The sequence below is a fragment of the Phoenix dactylifera genome, chromosome 9 (assembly GCF_051530095.1).
Source record: "Phoenix dactylifera cultivar Ajwa chromosome 9, Ajwa_hap1_PhDact_Kaust_v1.1, whole genome shotgun sequence".
Classification (NCBI taxonomy): Eukaryota; Viridiplantae; Streptophyta; class Magnoliopsida; order Arecales; family Arecaceae; genus Phoenix; species Phoenix dactylifera.
Window position 1 is genome coordinate 8,650,489 of NC_143198.1, and position 19,525 is coordinate 8,670,013.

At 36.8% G+C, this 19,525-nt stretch overlaps 1 protein-coding gene across 1 annotated transcript in view; it reads right to left on the bottom strand.

Moving 5' to 3' along the window:
* Nucleotides 1-17,853, bottom strand: part of KEA3 (K+ efflux antiporter 3) — a 38,216-nt gene extending 20,363 nt beyond the window's left edge. Inside the window, exons 1-5 of the mRNA XM_039131984.3 lie at nt 17,321-17,853; nt 11,766-12,155; nt 8,649-8,750; nt 6,047-6,127; nt 3,497-3,598 (exon numbers count right to left, since the gene is read on the bottom strand). Coding sequence (XP_038987912.3) covers nt 3,497-3,598; nt 6,047-6,127; nt 8,649-8,750; nt 11,766-12,155; nt 17,321-17,344 — 699 coding nt within the window. The 5' untranslated portion in view covers nt 17,345-17,853. The remainder of the gene's footprint in view (nt 1-3,496; nt 3,599-6,046; nt 6,128-8,648; nt 8,751-11,765; nt 12,156-17,320) is intronic.
* Nucleotides 17,854-19,525: the final 1,672 nt, after the last annotated feature.

Sequence of the window (19,525 nt, forward strand, 5' to 3'; positions counted from 1 at the left end):
TACAGTAGATTTATCGCTCGGTTCGGGGCCCTTTAGGGCCGGAACCGTTTTTCACGGCCAAACCGGATCGGTCCAGTATGGGCTGAACCGGCCGGTACGGGCCGATTCAGCATACCATGCTTTTGAGAAAATAGAAAATATAAAAAATCACATCAAACATGTTTTGTCTTAGCTTTTGTGATTTTCTTTTTAAAAATATAAAACAAGAAATAAAAGCAATGCCAAATAGGCCCTCGATAAGGAATTCCATGTTTAAAATAAAAATGGACAAGCAGTCAAACCTCTGCTCATCTAGGCTTCAACTTACAAATGAACATAGGACAAGAGCAATTGAAATTAAGAAAAAAATTTATAGGCAGTAGTTCCCAAGCATTTGCATAATGTACAGGGAAGCAAGACATCATCAAAGGTAAATGAATGTTTTGTCTCCGACAAAGTTGGAAGAGGAGCCGCAACACCAAAGGTTTATCCCTTGTGAAATGTTAAGTGAAATACATCACTGGAGATATAGGTTTCAGAAAAACAATACAACATGGACTTGCCAAATCAACAAAAATTTTGATCAATTGCCACTAAGGAAAATTGGGAAAGCACTTACCAAGGGCTTCAAGCACTTGAAAACCCTACCTATACAATTCTATTGCAATCAATTTCTTTATGCAGTATATCTCCATCTGTAATAAGCATGGTTGACTATACCACCCCGAACCGCCCGTTTCAGGGCAAACCGAGCTGAATCGTCAGGAACCAAGATAATTCACCGAGCGATTTAAGTGGTACCAGGACAAACCTGGGGGTTTGCCTCAATTCGGTCTCGATTCGGTCTCAATCAACCTCTTCCCTCTTAAATAATTGAGGTGGGAGAGGCCTCCCACGGCTACTCAACCTCTCCCTCATTTTTTTTAATCGAAAAAAATTGTTAGAAGGGTCGAATTTTTGCAGATCTAAGCCAGATTGAAGGTAGAAATGGGTAATTCCCCTCTCTTCTTCCTTCTTCCTCCTTTTTTTCCATTTTGAAGCCAAAAATTGGCCAGCCTAGTATCAGATAGATGACTCCTCCTAGGGTACCCATCCAAGGTACATAGATTACTCCTTTAGAATAGCTATCTAACGGGCGCAGGTTATGGGAGGACATAGATGTAGACTATGCTACGATACTCATGGAGTTTTGGTCTGTTGTGCTAGGCCCGAACTATAAACGCAATTCCAACATCTACGAAGCACATCGACATTCCACAAGATTTTAGATTGCAATATGTATTTTGTATTTTAAATACATTAAAGTACTTCATTTGTTGTACTGTATGTATATTTAATTATAAAGACATAAAACAAGGTACGCGGTACCGACAATACCGACGTACCGGTGGGTATCGGTACCGGTACGGTGCTGAACCAAACCGAGCCGAACTGGTACTATACCGATAGGGCTAAAAACAAAAAAAATTTGGAGCCGGTATGGACTGGTCGGCTCGGGCCGGTACCGGTTCGGTACGGGCCGGTACCGACGCGTACCGGCCGGTACGCGTCGGTACGGGCCGGTACCGACGCGTACCGGCCGGTACGCGTCGGTACCGGCCGGTACGCGTCGGTACCGAAATATGTAGCTGTACCGTACCGGTAGGGTCCGGTACCGGTATGTACCAGCCGGTACCGGCCCGTACCGACCGGTACGGCAGACCATGGATATAACTGTTCTACTTCAATTCAATTTCACGGTAAAAAATGACATAAAAATTACAAACTAGACAATAATAATTATCAAAATTATAAGTGAAAACAAAAAAAGAGAAAACAAGAAGAAAAAAAATGGTGTACCGATCAGCTGACCAGTATACCAGATCGTACCCTGCATTCAAACGGATTGGTGGCCAACTAGTACAAGTCCAGTACTAGTTTAGTGAATATTGATCGTAGGGTTTCTTATGTGAAATAAAAATTCAAATAGACAAATATAGCAAGTTGCTTCCTTTGTGCAAGACATATGATGGAAATTGAGTGGATACAAAGTTTTACAATAATAAGCAAGATAAGTTGTAATCATAACCCATGAAACTCACAAATTTTTGCAACATGTTAAAGATTCAGTAGAAGAAAATTGTAGGAATGGTTTTAGATTTCAATCAAAAATTCAAAACTAAAACTAAGCTTTCAGTTTTGGTTCGGACCGGCTCGAATCGGTATGCGCCGGTACGGGCCAGTACCGTTTTCCACCGCTGTAACGGACCGGTTCGGTATGGGCCGATTCAACATACCATGGTTTCAGCCAAAATTATTTATGAATCCGGATTGATTTCAAATTGTGGTTGAGAGCAAGGTTCGTCAAACTGATACCGAGGCTCGTATCGGTCGGGACCGGCACGGTTCGGTACCGGTTCGAACCGGACGAAACAAGCCGACCGGTATAGTTCGGTACCGATTCGAACCGATGGAACCATCCGGTTCCGGTCAGTTCCAGCCACATCCAATCAGGTTCCGAAACTATTTTTCATTAGAGAACCGATCCGGTCGGAGACCGGGTCGACTTGGTTCGGGCTCAACCGGCTGATACGGCTCGGTTCAGCAATCCTTGATTTAGAGTAAATTGTAGGGCCAAGTATATTGCTTATATCGACAAAATGTGCTAATTCTTAGTCATTTCTTCATTTCTTTGTACTCTAGAAAATATTTTTTCAAGCACTAACTTGGATTCATGAGCTGTTGAGGAGATTTGGAAGCAATTTCATGTTCAGTTTTGAAGAAATTTAAAGGAGAGAGATTTTCTGACATAGGTTTGGCTATCCTAAAGCCCAGATCTCATAAATCATCGAACTATGAAATTGATATATTACAATCTAAAATAACACAACATATGATATTAATCTTTTAAAAGGCATTGTTTCTGTCGATTCCGCATGAAACACCATACCAAGGTCCTAAAAGTTACATTATGCTCTGAACTTGCCTAATGTATTTTCTCAACTTATTTTCTTTTTTCCTGGAATCTCTAATATTCTTGGATTTTTTTATATCATTCCTCGGTTAGAACTGGCAAAACTGGAATACATATTGTTGAGTTCTAGCCTAACCTAAACTGAGATTTGAGACTTGGTTAGGGACAACAATGAAAGCTATATACAATACATTAGAATGGATGATTATTCATGTCCACTATATATGAGTATGAAACAATATACAAGTAATGAGTATCTAAACCAAACAAATACTCACAAATGTGCATGTGCACATGGAAGTATACAATATGCATCTACATTCTTACAGATATTATGGGGGAAAAAAAGCAATGCCAGGGTTTCTAAGATTGCTCCAAAACAAATTCTGAACTGTGCAATGAATTGTATGCAGCACTCCAAAACAAATTCTGAACTGTGCAATGAATTGTATGCAGCACCAACTTACAAAAAAATAATAAAGTCCTACTTTTATAAACGGAAATTAAGTAACACAAATAATTTCCTATATACTTTCCATTTGGAATTTCAAGAAATATTCTCACCAGATCAGGTCTTGAATGAAAAAGGAACTCCAAAACTTTTGTTCCAATAGCCCCATTAGGAGGAAGCTCAAATGCAGTAAAAGCAAGTGTAGACAACACGACCTTCAAGGTATGGAAAAGGCAAAACACAATTCATAGTCATGTTTAAGAAACTAGCAAAAGCACACAAAGTAATCAGCAACCTAGACTAAAATTATGTATCTCCAAAGAATAATATAAAAATAATAGCACTAGCAGCATATCTAACATGATATAGAATGAGTGAGCATATTCCAAATTCAAATGCAGAAAATTGGCAATTTAAATCTCATGAACAGGAGGAAAGAACCACAAGCTGTAACTTTCTAGTTGATTTCTTGCAAATGGCAAAGATTTCATCCTCCTCCATATGTAGAATTCTAATATTGTTCTCATTTTTTTTCTTGATCAGCTAGTAGTGGTTCAAAGTAAGGTTTTAAATATCAATACTAAACCCTATACTGGTTTTCCATCAGAATGGTATAGAATCGATGCAGTATCGGCATCGAAAGTACATACCAAAACTGACATATTTCAAAGAAATTGAAAAACCATTGGTTCTGACCAATATGGTCAATAAAGACCACTGGTACACACCGATACAGACCATACAAACCGATACGGCTAATGCATATTGGTACAGCTGTTCTGGCATCCCAGCACCCATATTGGTGTCGGTTTCAAGCCAAAAATGGTATTGTACCAGTCATACCGTCCCATTTCAGCAATTTTTGAAACCATGGTCTGAAGTCCAAACTATACTGATATTCAAGACACTGAAGTTTTAAAGATGATCAGCCGTATGCCACTGTCGAAAAATAAATTTTGAAGAACTAGGAAGTCTTTCTGGAGGTGGACTTGATCCTGCAATGATCAGATGTATGCCACTGTTGAAAAATAAATTTAGAGGAACTAGGAAGTCTTCTGGAGGTGGACTTGATCCTGCAATAGATATCTATGTGAAATCAGACAACTCTGAAAATCAGGCTCAATAGAATAGGCTAAAGGTTTCTAGGAGTTCAAGATTAATATATTTAAATATAATAGCCACGACCATTACAGGTCTTTCAACTACCAAGCACAACAAAAAGAAAGAATATTGGGTAAGTTAATGTTGGGGCTAGATTGTCATATGGAATTGAGAAAGCTTCTAAAGCTTGGGAGAAACCACTCTCCTTTGATCCAAATTGGGCTAAGCAACTGCCCCTAATACCCAAAAAGGTAGAAACAATATTAATATAATTTAAATAGGATTAAAAGTTACATCTTTGCTACATGAGAGGCTCCTCACGTTGTCAATCCATGCAATAAGAGCAAACACATCATTTCATTGAATATGCAGAAGAAAAAATTTTGGATAACAAATCATCTTTGTGGCTGAGGTCTTGCTACTCAAGTTCTCATACAAAGTGAATACAGTCATACATTAGTGTAAAGTTTCACGAAAAATAGCTTACACCTCATTGTAGCGGTAAAATTGCAGGCCACATCATCAAGAAGCTCAATAGCTCACAGCTCAAAAGAGTGAGCAATTGATCCTCAATTGAAAACATACTGAGCACAAAAAGGTATTAGCCCTATACATTTAGTGCATCCATTGAGTCCCACATTGGTTATGTTGGGGAGCTCTTAGGCATTTAAGTAGGGACAAGGACCCCAACTTACAATTTCTAGCTAGCCTTTTTCAGTGAGGTTCTGGGTAGTTATAGATAGTGAGCTCGCATAGCATGCATATAGACTGCACACCTTTTTCTCCAGCCCACCATTATAATGTCTCGTACCACTTTCACCAAGGTTTAAGTCTATCTGGTGTTGTTTTAACAGAAAATTAGGACAACAACTAATCCTTATCTATCATTTTCAAGAATATGTGATTTTTGCATGCAATTTCCAAGAGATTATGAAAAAATGGGTGGAAAGGCCATTTCCGTGGCCTGCCAAGGGTGTGCCAGCACGTGCCTTGTGCCACTGCATGTGCCATGCCAGCCAGTGACTAAGACCCCACAAATCTTTGTTATTGCCGATGCACCATCAAGGATTCAAATCTCAAGGAGCAGTGTTGCAACGATCGCCCACTGGTACAATAGATGGTGCCATATTACATCTTGATATGCCTTATTACAAATGAGCAGAAAAAATAAAAAATGTGTATTTAGCAGTATGGCATTGGTACATGATCAATACACCTCAATATGGGAGCAGTATACCATGATATGGGTGCTATGGCACATTACACGCCCAATTGGCCTAATACCAATGCATACCAGGACTCATAGATAAAAATATGATAATAGATAATGATAGCATAAACAAATTTTCACATGAGGACAGCAATCTACTTGCATCTTGACAATGAGTATATCCACCTTGTTCCAATTCTTACACAATAAAAAAGTGCATTCTCATGTATGCATAAGCAGTTGCCCATACACAATAGCACTAAGAATATTAAAATAAGCTAAACTATGAATAGTATAATTAGAAACCCAATAATCACTAGTTGCAAAAAGAGAACAATGGTTGATATCAGACCTGGGTCAACCCCATGCCAAAGGCAAATTTTGCAAGAGCTCCTAGGCGTGCCAATGAGAGCTCCAATCCCATCTCAAACAACTGCAAAAAATCACAGAAGTTTGGTATAACTTGAGAGTTAAATACTATAAAGTAGAAATATTAAACAAAATAAAAAAATTGGATAATCGATAACAGTCGCATTGCAATGTGAAAGTAAAACTAAAGAAATTTGAAGAATGCCATTCAAATAAATGATTCATATATTTGACATCATTCAAATTGCTTGGCATATCTCATTGAGAGGACCCACTATAAGTCACTAAACTGTATCAAGAGTAATAACACATTTCAAATGTTGGTACTTCATTGTATATGGACAGTAATATAGTATAGTATATACACAAACCGTATGCCTATAACATTGATATTACAAAGAAGGATTTATAACCTAGTGTAATTCTATACATTTAAATAAGCCAACCAAAAGCCAAATGACCACATTATAAATTCGTTCCAACAAGTAGCCCTATAGTTTTTTGATATCTTTGCAAGATATAGCTTCTCCAGGCCTTCTTGATGTGGAAAAAGCACAAGATCGGAATATGTCGACATGTTTTTGGTGGGTGATAGGAGCAGTACATTATACATATAAGAGTGATAAGAGCAAGCACAAGTGAACAATATGCTATTTATAAAAAGTGTTTCTGGTCGATGTTGTTGAGGTCATCTGTATATGTACTATTTATAGAATGTGCTTGGTAGTTGAGAGCTTGGTTTTAAGTACGGACTCATATGGTACTACTTATGCACGGGCTAGTATGAGGTCTATAATAATGACTTGGTATGGCACTAATCTGGTACAGGGGCTTGGTACATCCCCTTATCAACACATGGAAAATTCATAAGAACATTCAATATTTGCTTAGTCTTCGCCTGCGAATTTGCTAGCTCGCTTGGCATGGTTTAGCTGGTCATAGTACTTGCTGGCTACACCCTGTGCTTCATCACTACCAACCCAATAAGCTATTGGTATGGGGTCTCGATACCAAACTCAAAACATTGGTTAAGACTATGGAAAAGGTGAAATTGAATTGAAAGGATTGTCAAAAATAAAATTTGAAGAATAAAACAATGAAATGTTACTAAGTATAAAGTTCAAAGTCAACATGCAAAAGAAACTAAATGAAATGGTTGCTAAAAGTCTTGGGCCACTATAGTTCTCAGAAACAAAGGATGAACGGATAGAATATGGATCCATAGTTATGATCAACTGAAGTATATAAATTGAATATGTATCTCTAAAGCTATGTGACCATTAACTCAGGCTAAAACAAATTTTTTCTAAAAGAAATATAAGGTTAGTTATATTGCAAGGATCAGAATATCTCTTCATGAAGATGACATGAATTTAACACGAGAGTGAAGGATTAATATTCTTAAGACAATATGTTGTAAAGTCGAAAAGGGTAAAGGTTACATCATATGATTGATATAGTAGCTTAAGATTAGCATAACTAAACAAAATTGAGAATAAGAAATAAGAATGATTAAAGTTAGTTTAACTATATGCAATGTAGGGTAGACAAAACCCAAGTGAAGTGAGGATGCAACATCAGATTGACTAGTCAAAAAAAAATGAGAACAACAAATAAGAGTTGAAGTGGCAAATAAAAGGGAAATTGGAGACATGATTTCAGACATCTAAGTTTGGATAGATTACTTATAAAGTAGGCTCATAAGGGGTAATGCTTGTTTCCCATGCTTGTTTATTAAACCAAAGAGGTCATATAACAAACTTAAGACTTGGCAAGAAATTCTATATGTTCTACTGCAAGTCTGCAGTAGTGATCAAAGCCATGACATCCACCTCCCTGCACTCATGCTCTGTCATCGCTATTACGTGATTTTTGACCTCGATCTTTAATCCTGTTTTCTTCCAAATGATCAACACTCGTGTTGTAATTTCAATCCAGATCCATCAAAAATCAGAATTAGATATAGATGAACATAGTAGATACGCCATTATTATCACAGGCATAGAATATAACTCGAAACAAAGGCATGTGTCATCGAGGTGTTGCATAATCAAGGTAATTGAAAGCTCTGACACCTCATGTTTGCCATATAAGAAAAATGAAAAATTTTGGAATATGATCTTAACATTTATTCTCTGCCCAGACCATATGTCAATCTCTAAATAGTTTACTGTAAAATGTTCCTGATGCTTAAAACAGCAAACCATGACCAAGAAGTCATAAGCAAGTTATAATTTAGGTTCCGCTATTTCTAGTATAGGATGAGAACTGTGACTGCCCCAGCCTCTAATTCCATAAACAAGATTTTAATAACTCTCCACTTCTCTTACTTTTATATGTTTTGGATACACAATTTATATAGGATTGACAGCATGTATACATTTGCTTAAAAGGAGAGATGTTACTCTATGAAGAGAACACTGATTAGATTGAAAGCTGTGTTCAACATTGTCATGGTTACTGTCATGTGATACAAAGGTGACCATATCCATGACTTACTCATCTATTTTTGATCTGGAAAATAAAACAGATTTTTTAACAAAGTGCAAAGCCCTATAAAGGAATGAAGATAAAAGAAAGCATACCAGGAAAAGAATTCCCCATTCCGATAGAAGTTTAACATCTGTGAGATTCCTAATAAGGCCAAACTGGTTAAGTACAACCCCAGCACAGAAAAAGCCAAGAATCTGCATGCAAACAAGCAAACACATTCATCCATGAAACGATACAAAACTAGGTCCAACATCCTACTCCAAAATAAAGTACATTTGACTTTTATAATATATGAATAAGAACTAAAGAGACTAAGTTTAATAAACTCAAATTCAATCATTCACAAATGTTATTTTAGCTCACAAATTCCCAGATAGATAAGCAAAGGTTGCTAACTACAATCATATTTTAGAATGTCAGATGGATCACTAGGAGCCTACTTTAAAGAGACATATCTTAGCCTAGAGAGAGAGAGAGAGAGAGGAATAACTAGTTTGACTATCTCATATTACAGAAAACTACCAAAAAAAACCAGAACAAATAAACCATAAACAGCTTCTGAAGGTTGGCTTTAGGAATCATTGTTCTCCATGTATTCTTAATGAGGGCTGCATCCTATATCAACACCACAAGTGACGGCCCAACGTGTAAAAAAAATGAAGTTTACAGTTAGGTTGATTGCTCAGTAAAACCAACCAACGATAAGGATGTGTTTGTGCATGCATATGGGAGTGAAGGAATAACACTAAAAGCATCACGAATTCACGATCATATGCGAGTCAGTCTCAGTCAGTTTATGCAATGATTTTTTTACCATTTTATGAAGCCTTTTGTAAAGCGATGCATAGAGGAAATCAGAAAGTCAGGAAATCATAAAAATTAATAGGAGAATACATCATAGTGGTCACAAGATTCAATGAGGTGTTCATGTATTGTATAAGAACTATCTCATGTAATCCAAGAGGGTTACAGTATACATTTGATATGTTAGTTGAGTGCATATTTGTCAAGCAGCCTGATGATGATGAAGGGTGGTACAGTCATATAAATCAGATAACTACTAAGATTATAAACAGAACCCCAGATTATGATTAAAAATAAGTCATACATTAAAAAAGAAAAATCTGATTTCTTTTGCTTATTTCTCATTTCATATCAGGTTCTGGGAAGGGGTTTTGGACGAATGGCTTCAATCCTACGGCCTTTAAAGCAACGTCTAAAGACTTGGTCTGGGTGCTGGTATTAGTTGAGGACCAGGCTGGTATTGTCTACCATTTTTTTCCCCTCTTTTATGGTTCTTTAGGCTAGTTAAGGCTTGTTTTGGCTTTGTTTAGATCTAGGTTGGCAATCTCGATATCAGGTACCATACTAGTACCTTACCAGTTCGATATGGTACAGTCGGTACAGTTTGGTTGGTATGGTACGATACATATCCGAAGCAAAACAGCTCTCTAACATTTTTCTCATTTTTTTATCTTAGTACAAGTCGGCATGCCTCGGTACGGGTCAGTACATGCCTTGCTACGCTTTGATATGGGATAGTACAGGGCCTATACTAACCCAAACTTGAGTTTCGTACCAATTTCCACCCAGTATAGTATGTATGTCCCGTACCGAACAATATGGGGTGGCATGACAAACCATGGTTTAGATCATTACTAGGGTTAAATGAGTTTTTAGGGTCCATGACTAGGTTTGCAGTGCTGGTAATGGAACTAGCACCAATTTTAACATTTTTTTAGAAATGCTTTTTTAATGGTTCTTAAATTTTAACTAGGCCACTCCATGAAAACATATTCATAAGTTTAGCATAATGCTCATTCCTCTTTCCTCCTCTCCCTTTCCGCTTTCCTGTTCTCCCGTTCAAACACAAACATCAAAAACAAAAAAGAATAAAAAAAAGAATAAAGAAGAAAGACTAGTTATTGCTAGTTATGTCCTTCTTAGTACCAATTGATACCAACCAAGTTGACCCCCTTCTAAAAGGATTGGGATCCGTGTGCCCAAGGACCCGATCAGTCATCAGTTTGATTGTGATGGCATCCATGCTTTAAAATTCCAAATGTTGTCAAGTGCCACCCAATGAGTTGTGAGATTAAACTATAAAATCTTTGAATCTTATCAATGTAAGAGTATCTAAAAGGAAGTGCTTTTATAACTTTAAATTAGCAAACTTAGTCTCCATGTTCCCAAAAATCTCTTAAGCTCGTCCAACCTCATACAAAATGGTACTTCCAACTAGTATATTTCTACCTCTTAAACCAATGCGAAGCTCTTCAAACAAAAGACACTTGACAATTTGGATTTTTTTGCATTCAAGCAACTATGCTGGAATTTTATTTACATCTAACTCTTTGAGAGTGGCTGTTTTCTACGGTTTCGACAATTTTTGTCTTTTTGGTTTTCATTTTATCCTTTTCTATCCATATCAGCCTTTCCTTTTTAAATTAAAGGAGTATGTCATGGCTGTCTTTTGTGTTTGTCTCGAACTATGCCTGTGAGGACATAAACGAGTCAAGAACAACTCAAGATAACAACTAGGAACAAGTCAAAGAGAAGAAATGACTCAAGATAATGAATGGGTGATATTAAAAACAAATGGTCTAAATGATATTTGAACCATGACTTGCAGCTCTAATACCATGATATTACCACAACTTAAGCTATCAAGGAAGCGTGGGTCAACAATGCATATCAAATCTTAATAGTGCCAATAACTAATAATTAGAAAATGCAAATATAACATCAGTTGTAGCCTAAACGGGAAATGATAAATGATAAAGCCAACTAAAAATAGTCGCAACAAGGTTTGATGCTTATTGTCATGGTTTAACTGGGAGTTACACTCATCTATATATGAGGATCGATTTATTAAAGTACATCTACATACAGCATTGCATTTGCAGAATTTATGAACAAAAATCAAACTTAAATCAATGTAAAACCCTGTCGCGATCGTTTTACGTTTATGAATAATCTTCAGAATAAACAATATTATGAAGATACAAAATTTTTCTAAATATAATAAAAGTACACAGTATTTTAATGTGCCATCAAACAAACAGTACTGATTCATTAAATAACTTAAAATCTGTCCAATTTGGCCATAATTAGAGAAAATAATTCTTAACTGATAGACAAGTGTTCAAGATAAAACAAAGATAAAATTAAAAATAATGTATGATAAATAAGTAGCATCAAAGACTCACAGGGCTGGCTTTAATGATCTTGAATGCAGGTACAACCAGAACAGTCACAACCAAGAATGTAAGAGTATCAAATCCTAAATCATTTATTACTTCAATAGCACTGGCAACATCAAGCTCAGCGTGTGCCTGAAATCTTTGCCAGCAAGCTTTTCTGCGGTTGTGAAAGTAAGAACCACTCCAGCCAAAACTTGTGTGACCAGACTGCATGTAGTGCCCCTCTGAAATTCTTCTTGGTACAAATACCATACAGCAGTATCTATGTGATACAGCAGATGGAATAGCAACATGCTGTTTACGGTAAGAAAATATGTTACAGAAATGCCTAGTATTACTTGCTAATGCATGATGACAAGCCTTTTTAAGATTTCTGGGATATCTAAGCACACCTCCCTGCAAATAACCAAATGCAGTAGATAAGTAATATTGAAACATAGGTATCATCCCAACTGTGAATGGTGGCTTACTTTTGTTACTAAAATAAGCATAAAATGAGCATCAAAAACAGATTCATTGCAAAAGGATGCATATATAATATTGCAAAACAATATTACCAATAATAAACTACTAGTAAGCCTTTGACATGATTGAAACGGGGGAAAAATAACAAGCAGCACGGCAAAGACATGAAGCAAATGCCAATGACAAGATTCATGGTGAATTGGATGGAACCAATAATCAAGATCCATAGTAAATAAAGCTACAACCCCTGTTTATCTAGTCTCCATCATCGCCTAGGAGTGGAACCAACTGCCAGAATTTTTTTTTCCGAGGCCAGATAGTTATACTATTCACCAATAACTGAATGTGGCTCCACTAGTCCAGGCATTCAAAATAATGTATCAATCCCAAGGTATGCCGAACCGCCTGGTTCACCCTGTATCGAACCGAACTAGTGGGGAACCAGGTCGGTTTAGCCCTAAATTTTGAAATCCACCCAAACCGCCCTGAACTGGATGGATCGGCGCAGAACCGGTGCAAACCACTCGGTTCACACCGGTTTGAACCAGTCCCCCACCCCACTCCCACCCCACCTCTTTAAAAGAATTGAATCATGCTCTATTGAACCGAGGCGAACAACCCGGCTCACCCTGTACCAAACCGATACCATACCAAACCGATAGCCGACCAGCATGGGTCCTGGTACCGGTTCGGCTAATCTTGATTTCAGGCCTAATCTAAAAATAATATTAAAGTTTTAAAATTTAAGAATAAAATTATGGTATACTAAATATATTGAAACGAACATCTGCTGCAGAGAAAATCTAATGCAATACAGCAAACAATAGAGAATGCCTATATGCTCTAAAATAGTTTCCTTTGAACTGCAAATTTTTCTCCAAAGTCACATAAAAAAGAGTTGAAAATAGATTTTGCTAACGAAGGTTCTCTCTTCAAATCAAATTCCTGCCTTTTCTTTCTTGATAAACTCAACTTTTTTGACAAGTTGAATGATTTTTAAATAAAATTTGTATAAATATTGGTATTATCACTCATCTTAGTAGCAATATTACCAAATCTGGCACATCAATTATGTTGTTAGGTAGGCCACTTCATCTATTTTACATTACAAAGTCATTATTGACCGCATTATTGCATGTTGCTGTAATTTCGAAGAAACAGTTCCAACAATGCAACACAAGCAGGTGAGCTCTAATTTTGATCGAAATATGAAAAATTTTAGCAAGATTCGTCGAACCGGTACCACAAATCGTACCGGTTGGTAATCGGTTTGGTATGGTACAGATACATACCTTACCAAACCAAGGCGTACCTGAACTAGGGAGAGGGAGAGGGACAAAAGAGAAAGGGAGAAGAAGGAGAAAGGGAGAAGGAGAGGCCGAAGCCTCCAGATCCGATGGTGGCAACCGAGAGAGAGGACTCAACTGGCTAGGACGTCATCATCATCATCAGACATCGATGGGACACTATTGACCTGCATCATTGGAGGACAAAGGCCAAAGGAGGAGGCAGGAGAGGGAGAGGGGAGGCAAAAGCTTCGCTAGGGCTCTGAGTCATCTGACGCAACCAGATTCGACAATGAGGACCAAGAGAAAAAGAGGATTCGCCTAGCCAGGACGTCACCATCGTCGAACAGGATGCTGTCGGATGGCATCGTTGAAGGACAAAGGCCAAGGGAGGAGGTGGTAAAGGGAGAAAAGGGAGGCAATGGTGTCGAGCAAGTTGGGAGAGTCAAAGAGGTCCTTAAGAGAGGAGTTTATAGTGTCTCAATTTGACCAACTGAATAATGCTAATAACCGACCAGTCCGATTTTGAACACTTTAACCTAACTGATTTAGCATGGTTCGACGAACCTTAGTTCCATAATGCAATGCAAGCACTTAAACAGAATTTGCAAACTCTGCTTCATCAACTTACTAGGTAGAGGGACTTAGATGAGACCAGATTAGATAAAGAGGAGGGATAGGGACTACGGCGAGGTTTAGATAGGAGGAGGAGATGTTGGAAGAGAAGAAAGTGGTGGGATTAAGGAAGGATGAGAAGAGAATAGAGGACAATTTTTGATAAATAAATCATTCAAATGAGGACAAATTATCCTTTATGATGGTGGACACGTTTGGTTCGTGAGAAAAGGACGGAGATAGCGGGTCAGCAAGAAAATGGAGAGATACCTCATGTTTGGTTGGAATTTTCAAAAAAGAGATAGAAAATTAATTTTTTTATGGGAATAAGATTTTCACATTTCATAGGAAAGAAAAACCCATGTAGGGCATGAAAAAGTCCAATTCCCACTAGTTGAAAATTGAAAAAATATTTTTTCAAAAATAACCTTAAGCTTTTAGATAAAATGGATAAGATTTTTTCTTTTATTAAGAGCATAACAAATAATTTATACAACTTTTTTAGAAAACTAGATGCTCAACCAAACATAAGCCACTCTAGAATGTTCCACTATCTCATGGTCAACCAAACATGCAAAAACTACTTTTCGAGGCATCATATACTTATACATTAACTTCTCAGAAAAAACATTCCAGTCAGAAAAAATTCTTTCCACAAACCAAACGAATCAGACATGTTAGCTGCATTAGACGACGGATAGGGCTCGTGACCACATTGAACCACTTAACTAACTTCAAAGACCATTTTTTAAACTCAAGGATAGTAGGTTAAATTGGCCCTAAGTTGAGGGGGTGTGTAGGTAATTTTTCCTTAGAAAAAGATGCTATAATATTTAGGGGCCACTTTGTGTTAAGGCCACAAATAAACTTGTAACATATTTGGAGAAAAAGATTAGATCTAGGATGATGGTGGAGTTCTATTTATTAGCAGCAAAAACAAAGGCAATTAGAGAGCTAATAGAGAAGTTCAGAGAATCAGGTACTGAAGGAAGAGAAACTGAGAGAAAAGAGAGTAAGACTTGAAGAAAAATATCCATCAAAGAGCTAATTCACAATACACACACATGTACGTATTTATACATGTTTATTATATAGATCATATACAATTCATCACTTTTTTATGGTTTCATGTTATACAAATAAACAATACTAGAATAATATTTCATGATCATAAAAGGAGACCCAACTTACCTATAATGACCTCACGACTCTTACATAATTTGACTCAAAATAGGATTCCCAGTCAACCTACCTAAGTATCTATAATCTTAAAATCGTCATACATCGTCTCGATATCGGGCTCCGTAGCAGTGCTACCCTGTTACTATGTCGGTATGCCCAGTATGGAAGCGATTCAGCATACTGAGTGTCGGTACGCCCCTCCTACCGTGTACCGATACTAAATCATTATGGTATTCCCTGTACCACCCGGTCGGTACAGAATGGCATATCTTGCTTAAAATAATCTACTTTGCAAGCAAAAAATAGCCAAAGCTTTCAAAGATAGAAAATTTTTATTTCAAAGATAAAAAAACTTTATATTTCCAAGGAACCCTACTAGGAAGGTACCAAAATCACCTAAAGCACAATTACAGTCATTAAAACTTTCTTAATCCAACTTAGACCAAAGGAAGACTCGTAGACACTCATCTTTTTTAAATTAAGACTCAAAAACTCACTAAAAATAGCATGAATATTGAGCATAGAAATTGCAAGAAAATATAAAACACCAAAACAACTTCTCCTAATAATAAAGTAATAGAAAGGATAGTAGAAAATTAATAAGTTAACTAAACCTAAAACTAATATAAATGTAAATTACTCATATGGAGGGATGCATCTCACAACATTCTGGTTTTTGGGAGCTTGTTGTAACGTCATTTTCTTAGATGCAAGGACCACAAGAGATGTAACGAGACTATCTAATTAGCCATTAATTAAATCATGCATCTTGTAGCCCCTGAATTAGAGTTCAACTTCAGCCTATTCCCCTGATCCTATAAGCTTATGGAACAAAGTAGCTTGTTCAACCACCTTGAAGCCACCTAGCCAAGATACTAGTGGAGTATAGTGCTCTGGACATTACATTAACCCCTTGGAGAACTTGCAGTAGTAGCACAAACTTAAACATGCCAAAAGCCTAATTAAGTGGGTCTAACCTTACCTCTGAAACCCCACCTCGCTCCCCTCGAGAACCTATACGACTTTAGTGCATAAACAAAGTAGTGTTCAAGCAAGGATCCAGAGTGGGTAAAAAAAAGTTGGAGGTCATATGTTGTTCTATTGGCATGCAGCTACAATATCCCCCTTCTCATGTAATCCGATTAGCAAAGTGAAGGCGGAAATGAATGAAAAGTGAGATGAACGTTATTTTCAAATCAATAGATGGCCTGATCTGTTCTACTAGATCGAATGAGTGCGAATGGATAGAGAAGAGGGAATCTTTCAAAAATAAGGGAAATCCCCTATTTCTATCTATTGATCAGACTGCAGCTACAAGATCCCCCGTCTCATGTAATCCGATTGGCAAGGTGAAACTATAGTTTCTATGTTTGTCATCATTTTAGGATAAGTTTTGTCATGCAACCATTATCTTGTACCCATAATCTTTTGCAGTTATTTTACCTACTCCTACAATGCTTTTACAGAGTTAACAATCTTTTCAATTTCTAAAGCAAAGAAATTGCAGCTTCATTCTGTAGTTTCTTGGAATATTAACAGCTAATCTCCATGACTTTTATCCCCTAGAAGTTGTTATCACTACAAAATTATTTACTCCAATAGTGCTGACAATTGAAAGTTGCTACTTCACGGAACTTCAAGAATAACTCCTTCGTCAGCCCCTTGACCATAACAAAGATTTAGAAAGCCCAAACAAACAGCATGTACTGAACAAGAGCAATGCTACTAAATATAGGTGGAGAGTTTTCCCGGTATACAACTCATATGACTACCAAAAGTGGACATGCACTAGTTGTAAGCTACAAGCAGAAACCAATATAGCATCAAAGTTCACAACAACAGATGAATCAGTGATGGGCTAGAAATGCCTAAGCACGAAACCCTTCAGGCATTAGAAAGCACAGGTAGCATTATGATGAGGTACTCGTTTGAACATATCCCTGAATCTTGGTTGTGAATAATAAAAAGAACAAAAATTTAGAACAAAGTAGACGAACATAATTTAATTCTCACCTTGAAGCATTGGCACTCAGCCATGGTTTCCAATAGCTCGACAATTCTTGGACGGACGAGGAAAAAGCGCAAAATCGGCGGTACCCAACCTCAATCTCTCACAAGAAACACCAAGAGTAACAATAACAACTTGTTCTGAAGCTAAAAGTAGATTTGAATATTATTCCAAGATTTCATGTTTGAGATTAGACAGAGAGGATGGCATCAGGTCGACCGCTATAGATTTAGTTAACATCTTTGGAACGGAGGAGATAATAGAAGAGAGAATAGAACGAAGGGCACGAGGGAACTTTTAGATATGGATTTCGAATCGTCTTCCGTTCTATCGCTATTTTTCCATAATCAGAGGGGGAATGGATAAGGACAAAAGTGGAGGGAGAGGTAAGGAGAGGGCCGCGCGGATGTGCAAACGCCGAGAGTGAATGCCGTGGTGGAGAGTTTCGGGATGGCGGAGATTTTTTTATCTCTCTATTCACTCCAAGAAAAAAGGAAAGATTTTTTTCGCTCCAAACTACGACAGCGGAGTATCCAACACACTAAAAAAATAAAAAAGAAAAGAAAAAGAAAAAACCTACAACAACGGAGTAAAAGAATATTTTGATAAAAAAATACGGATATCTAAAAAATGCTACATATTTGTGAATCTTACGCAGAAGATCTACAAGTACACAGGTAGAAAGGAAGTTTAATTTGAAAATTAAATATAATTAATTATAAAATTTATTAGATTTGCAGTTTGATGGAAGTGGCGCAGTAACCATCTTTGTCTTTGGGAAACTATGAAACATTATTAAACTCTGTTCCAAGAGGATCGCACAAGTTAGGTAGAGGGGAAAAAAAACAAAAAAAAAAGGAAGGAAGATAACAAAAAAAAAAGAAATTTAAAAAAAAATCTATTTTAACATCCACGATAAGCAAAAATCGCAAGAATCTTATCGACCCCAAAAAAAAGAAAAATAAAACAATCCCAAGAAAAAGAAATAAAAGAATCTTAAATCCCAAGAAGCGAAAGAAAAAACCCCTCCTATAATCCTGTGTTTTCAACTTATCGACAAACTTTAGTCAAGTATTTTAAAATTCGGACCATTCATTGAACTATAATAGGACTAGGTCACGGGTCTTGGATTCAATCGTTGGTTTAACCGAAATTGAATCATGATCTCATAATAGCATAATAAATATATTAATCATTCATTATTTATGTAGAATAATTAGATTAAAACTATAAATATACCAAAAAATAATAAAAAATCAGAACTTTTGAAGCATTTTTCGAAATTCTAACAATTTTGCTTCTCTCTATGCTCTCTAATGGAATTACAAATAATGCATGACATCATCCTTCAAGACCAAGTAAAATATGAAAAATAGGAAAAAAAATAAAAAAATCAACTCACTATTGAGAGCTGATGTCATGTGATAATTGGTTCAAATCAGCCCATATTGGACTGACTCAGCTAGCCTAATCGACTTCACCCTAATAATACAAAAAAAGTGGAACGGAGGGGGTCGATCGGAATAAGGGATTGCCATCCTCTGCCCGACCTTCTGCTGTTGGGGGCTAAGGATGCCACTGCGAGCTTCTCAGGGCTCGTACGAACGACCAACGACCATTGGGGGTCGATGCAACTGGTGACATTAGCCATTATTTTCAATCAATATCTTGCCCTTTAATTAATTATTTATTTGGCATGCTTAGACTCCACTTTGGGATATTATGTTGCTTACTGGGCTAGTATAGCTTATTATCTTTCTTTTTCTCTATTTTTCAGATTCTCGAAACTTGGGAGAGTGTGCTAGATCTTCTGAAGATATTTTCAGTATTTTTTATGGGTTCTAGTTAGACTATTTAGACTAGTTAGAATATTTTATTTGATTTGAATAAATAATTAAGCATATGCTGACTTATATCACTTTGGAACAATTGATTGTAAGAATTATTTGTATAAAATCTTGATTAAATTAATTTTCAAAAATTATTTCTTTGATATGATTTGTAGTCTTGTATGATTGTATGGTCCGCCATGCAAATATGCGGTATCTTTTACGCTCTAGATTCGGAGCGTGACATATCACGATTACCAACTTACCATATGTCATTGACTGTGCTTGTAAACTAGATTAATAAAAATTAATATAATTCTAAAACCAAGAGAATGATTGACTCGCTATTGAGAGAGGGAAAGGAAGATCATGTCCAACAAG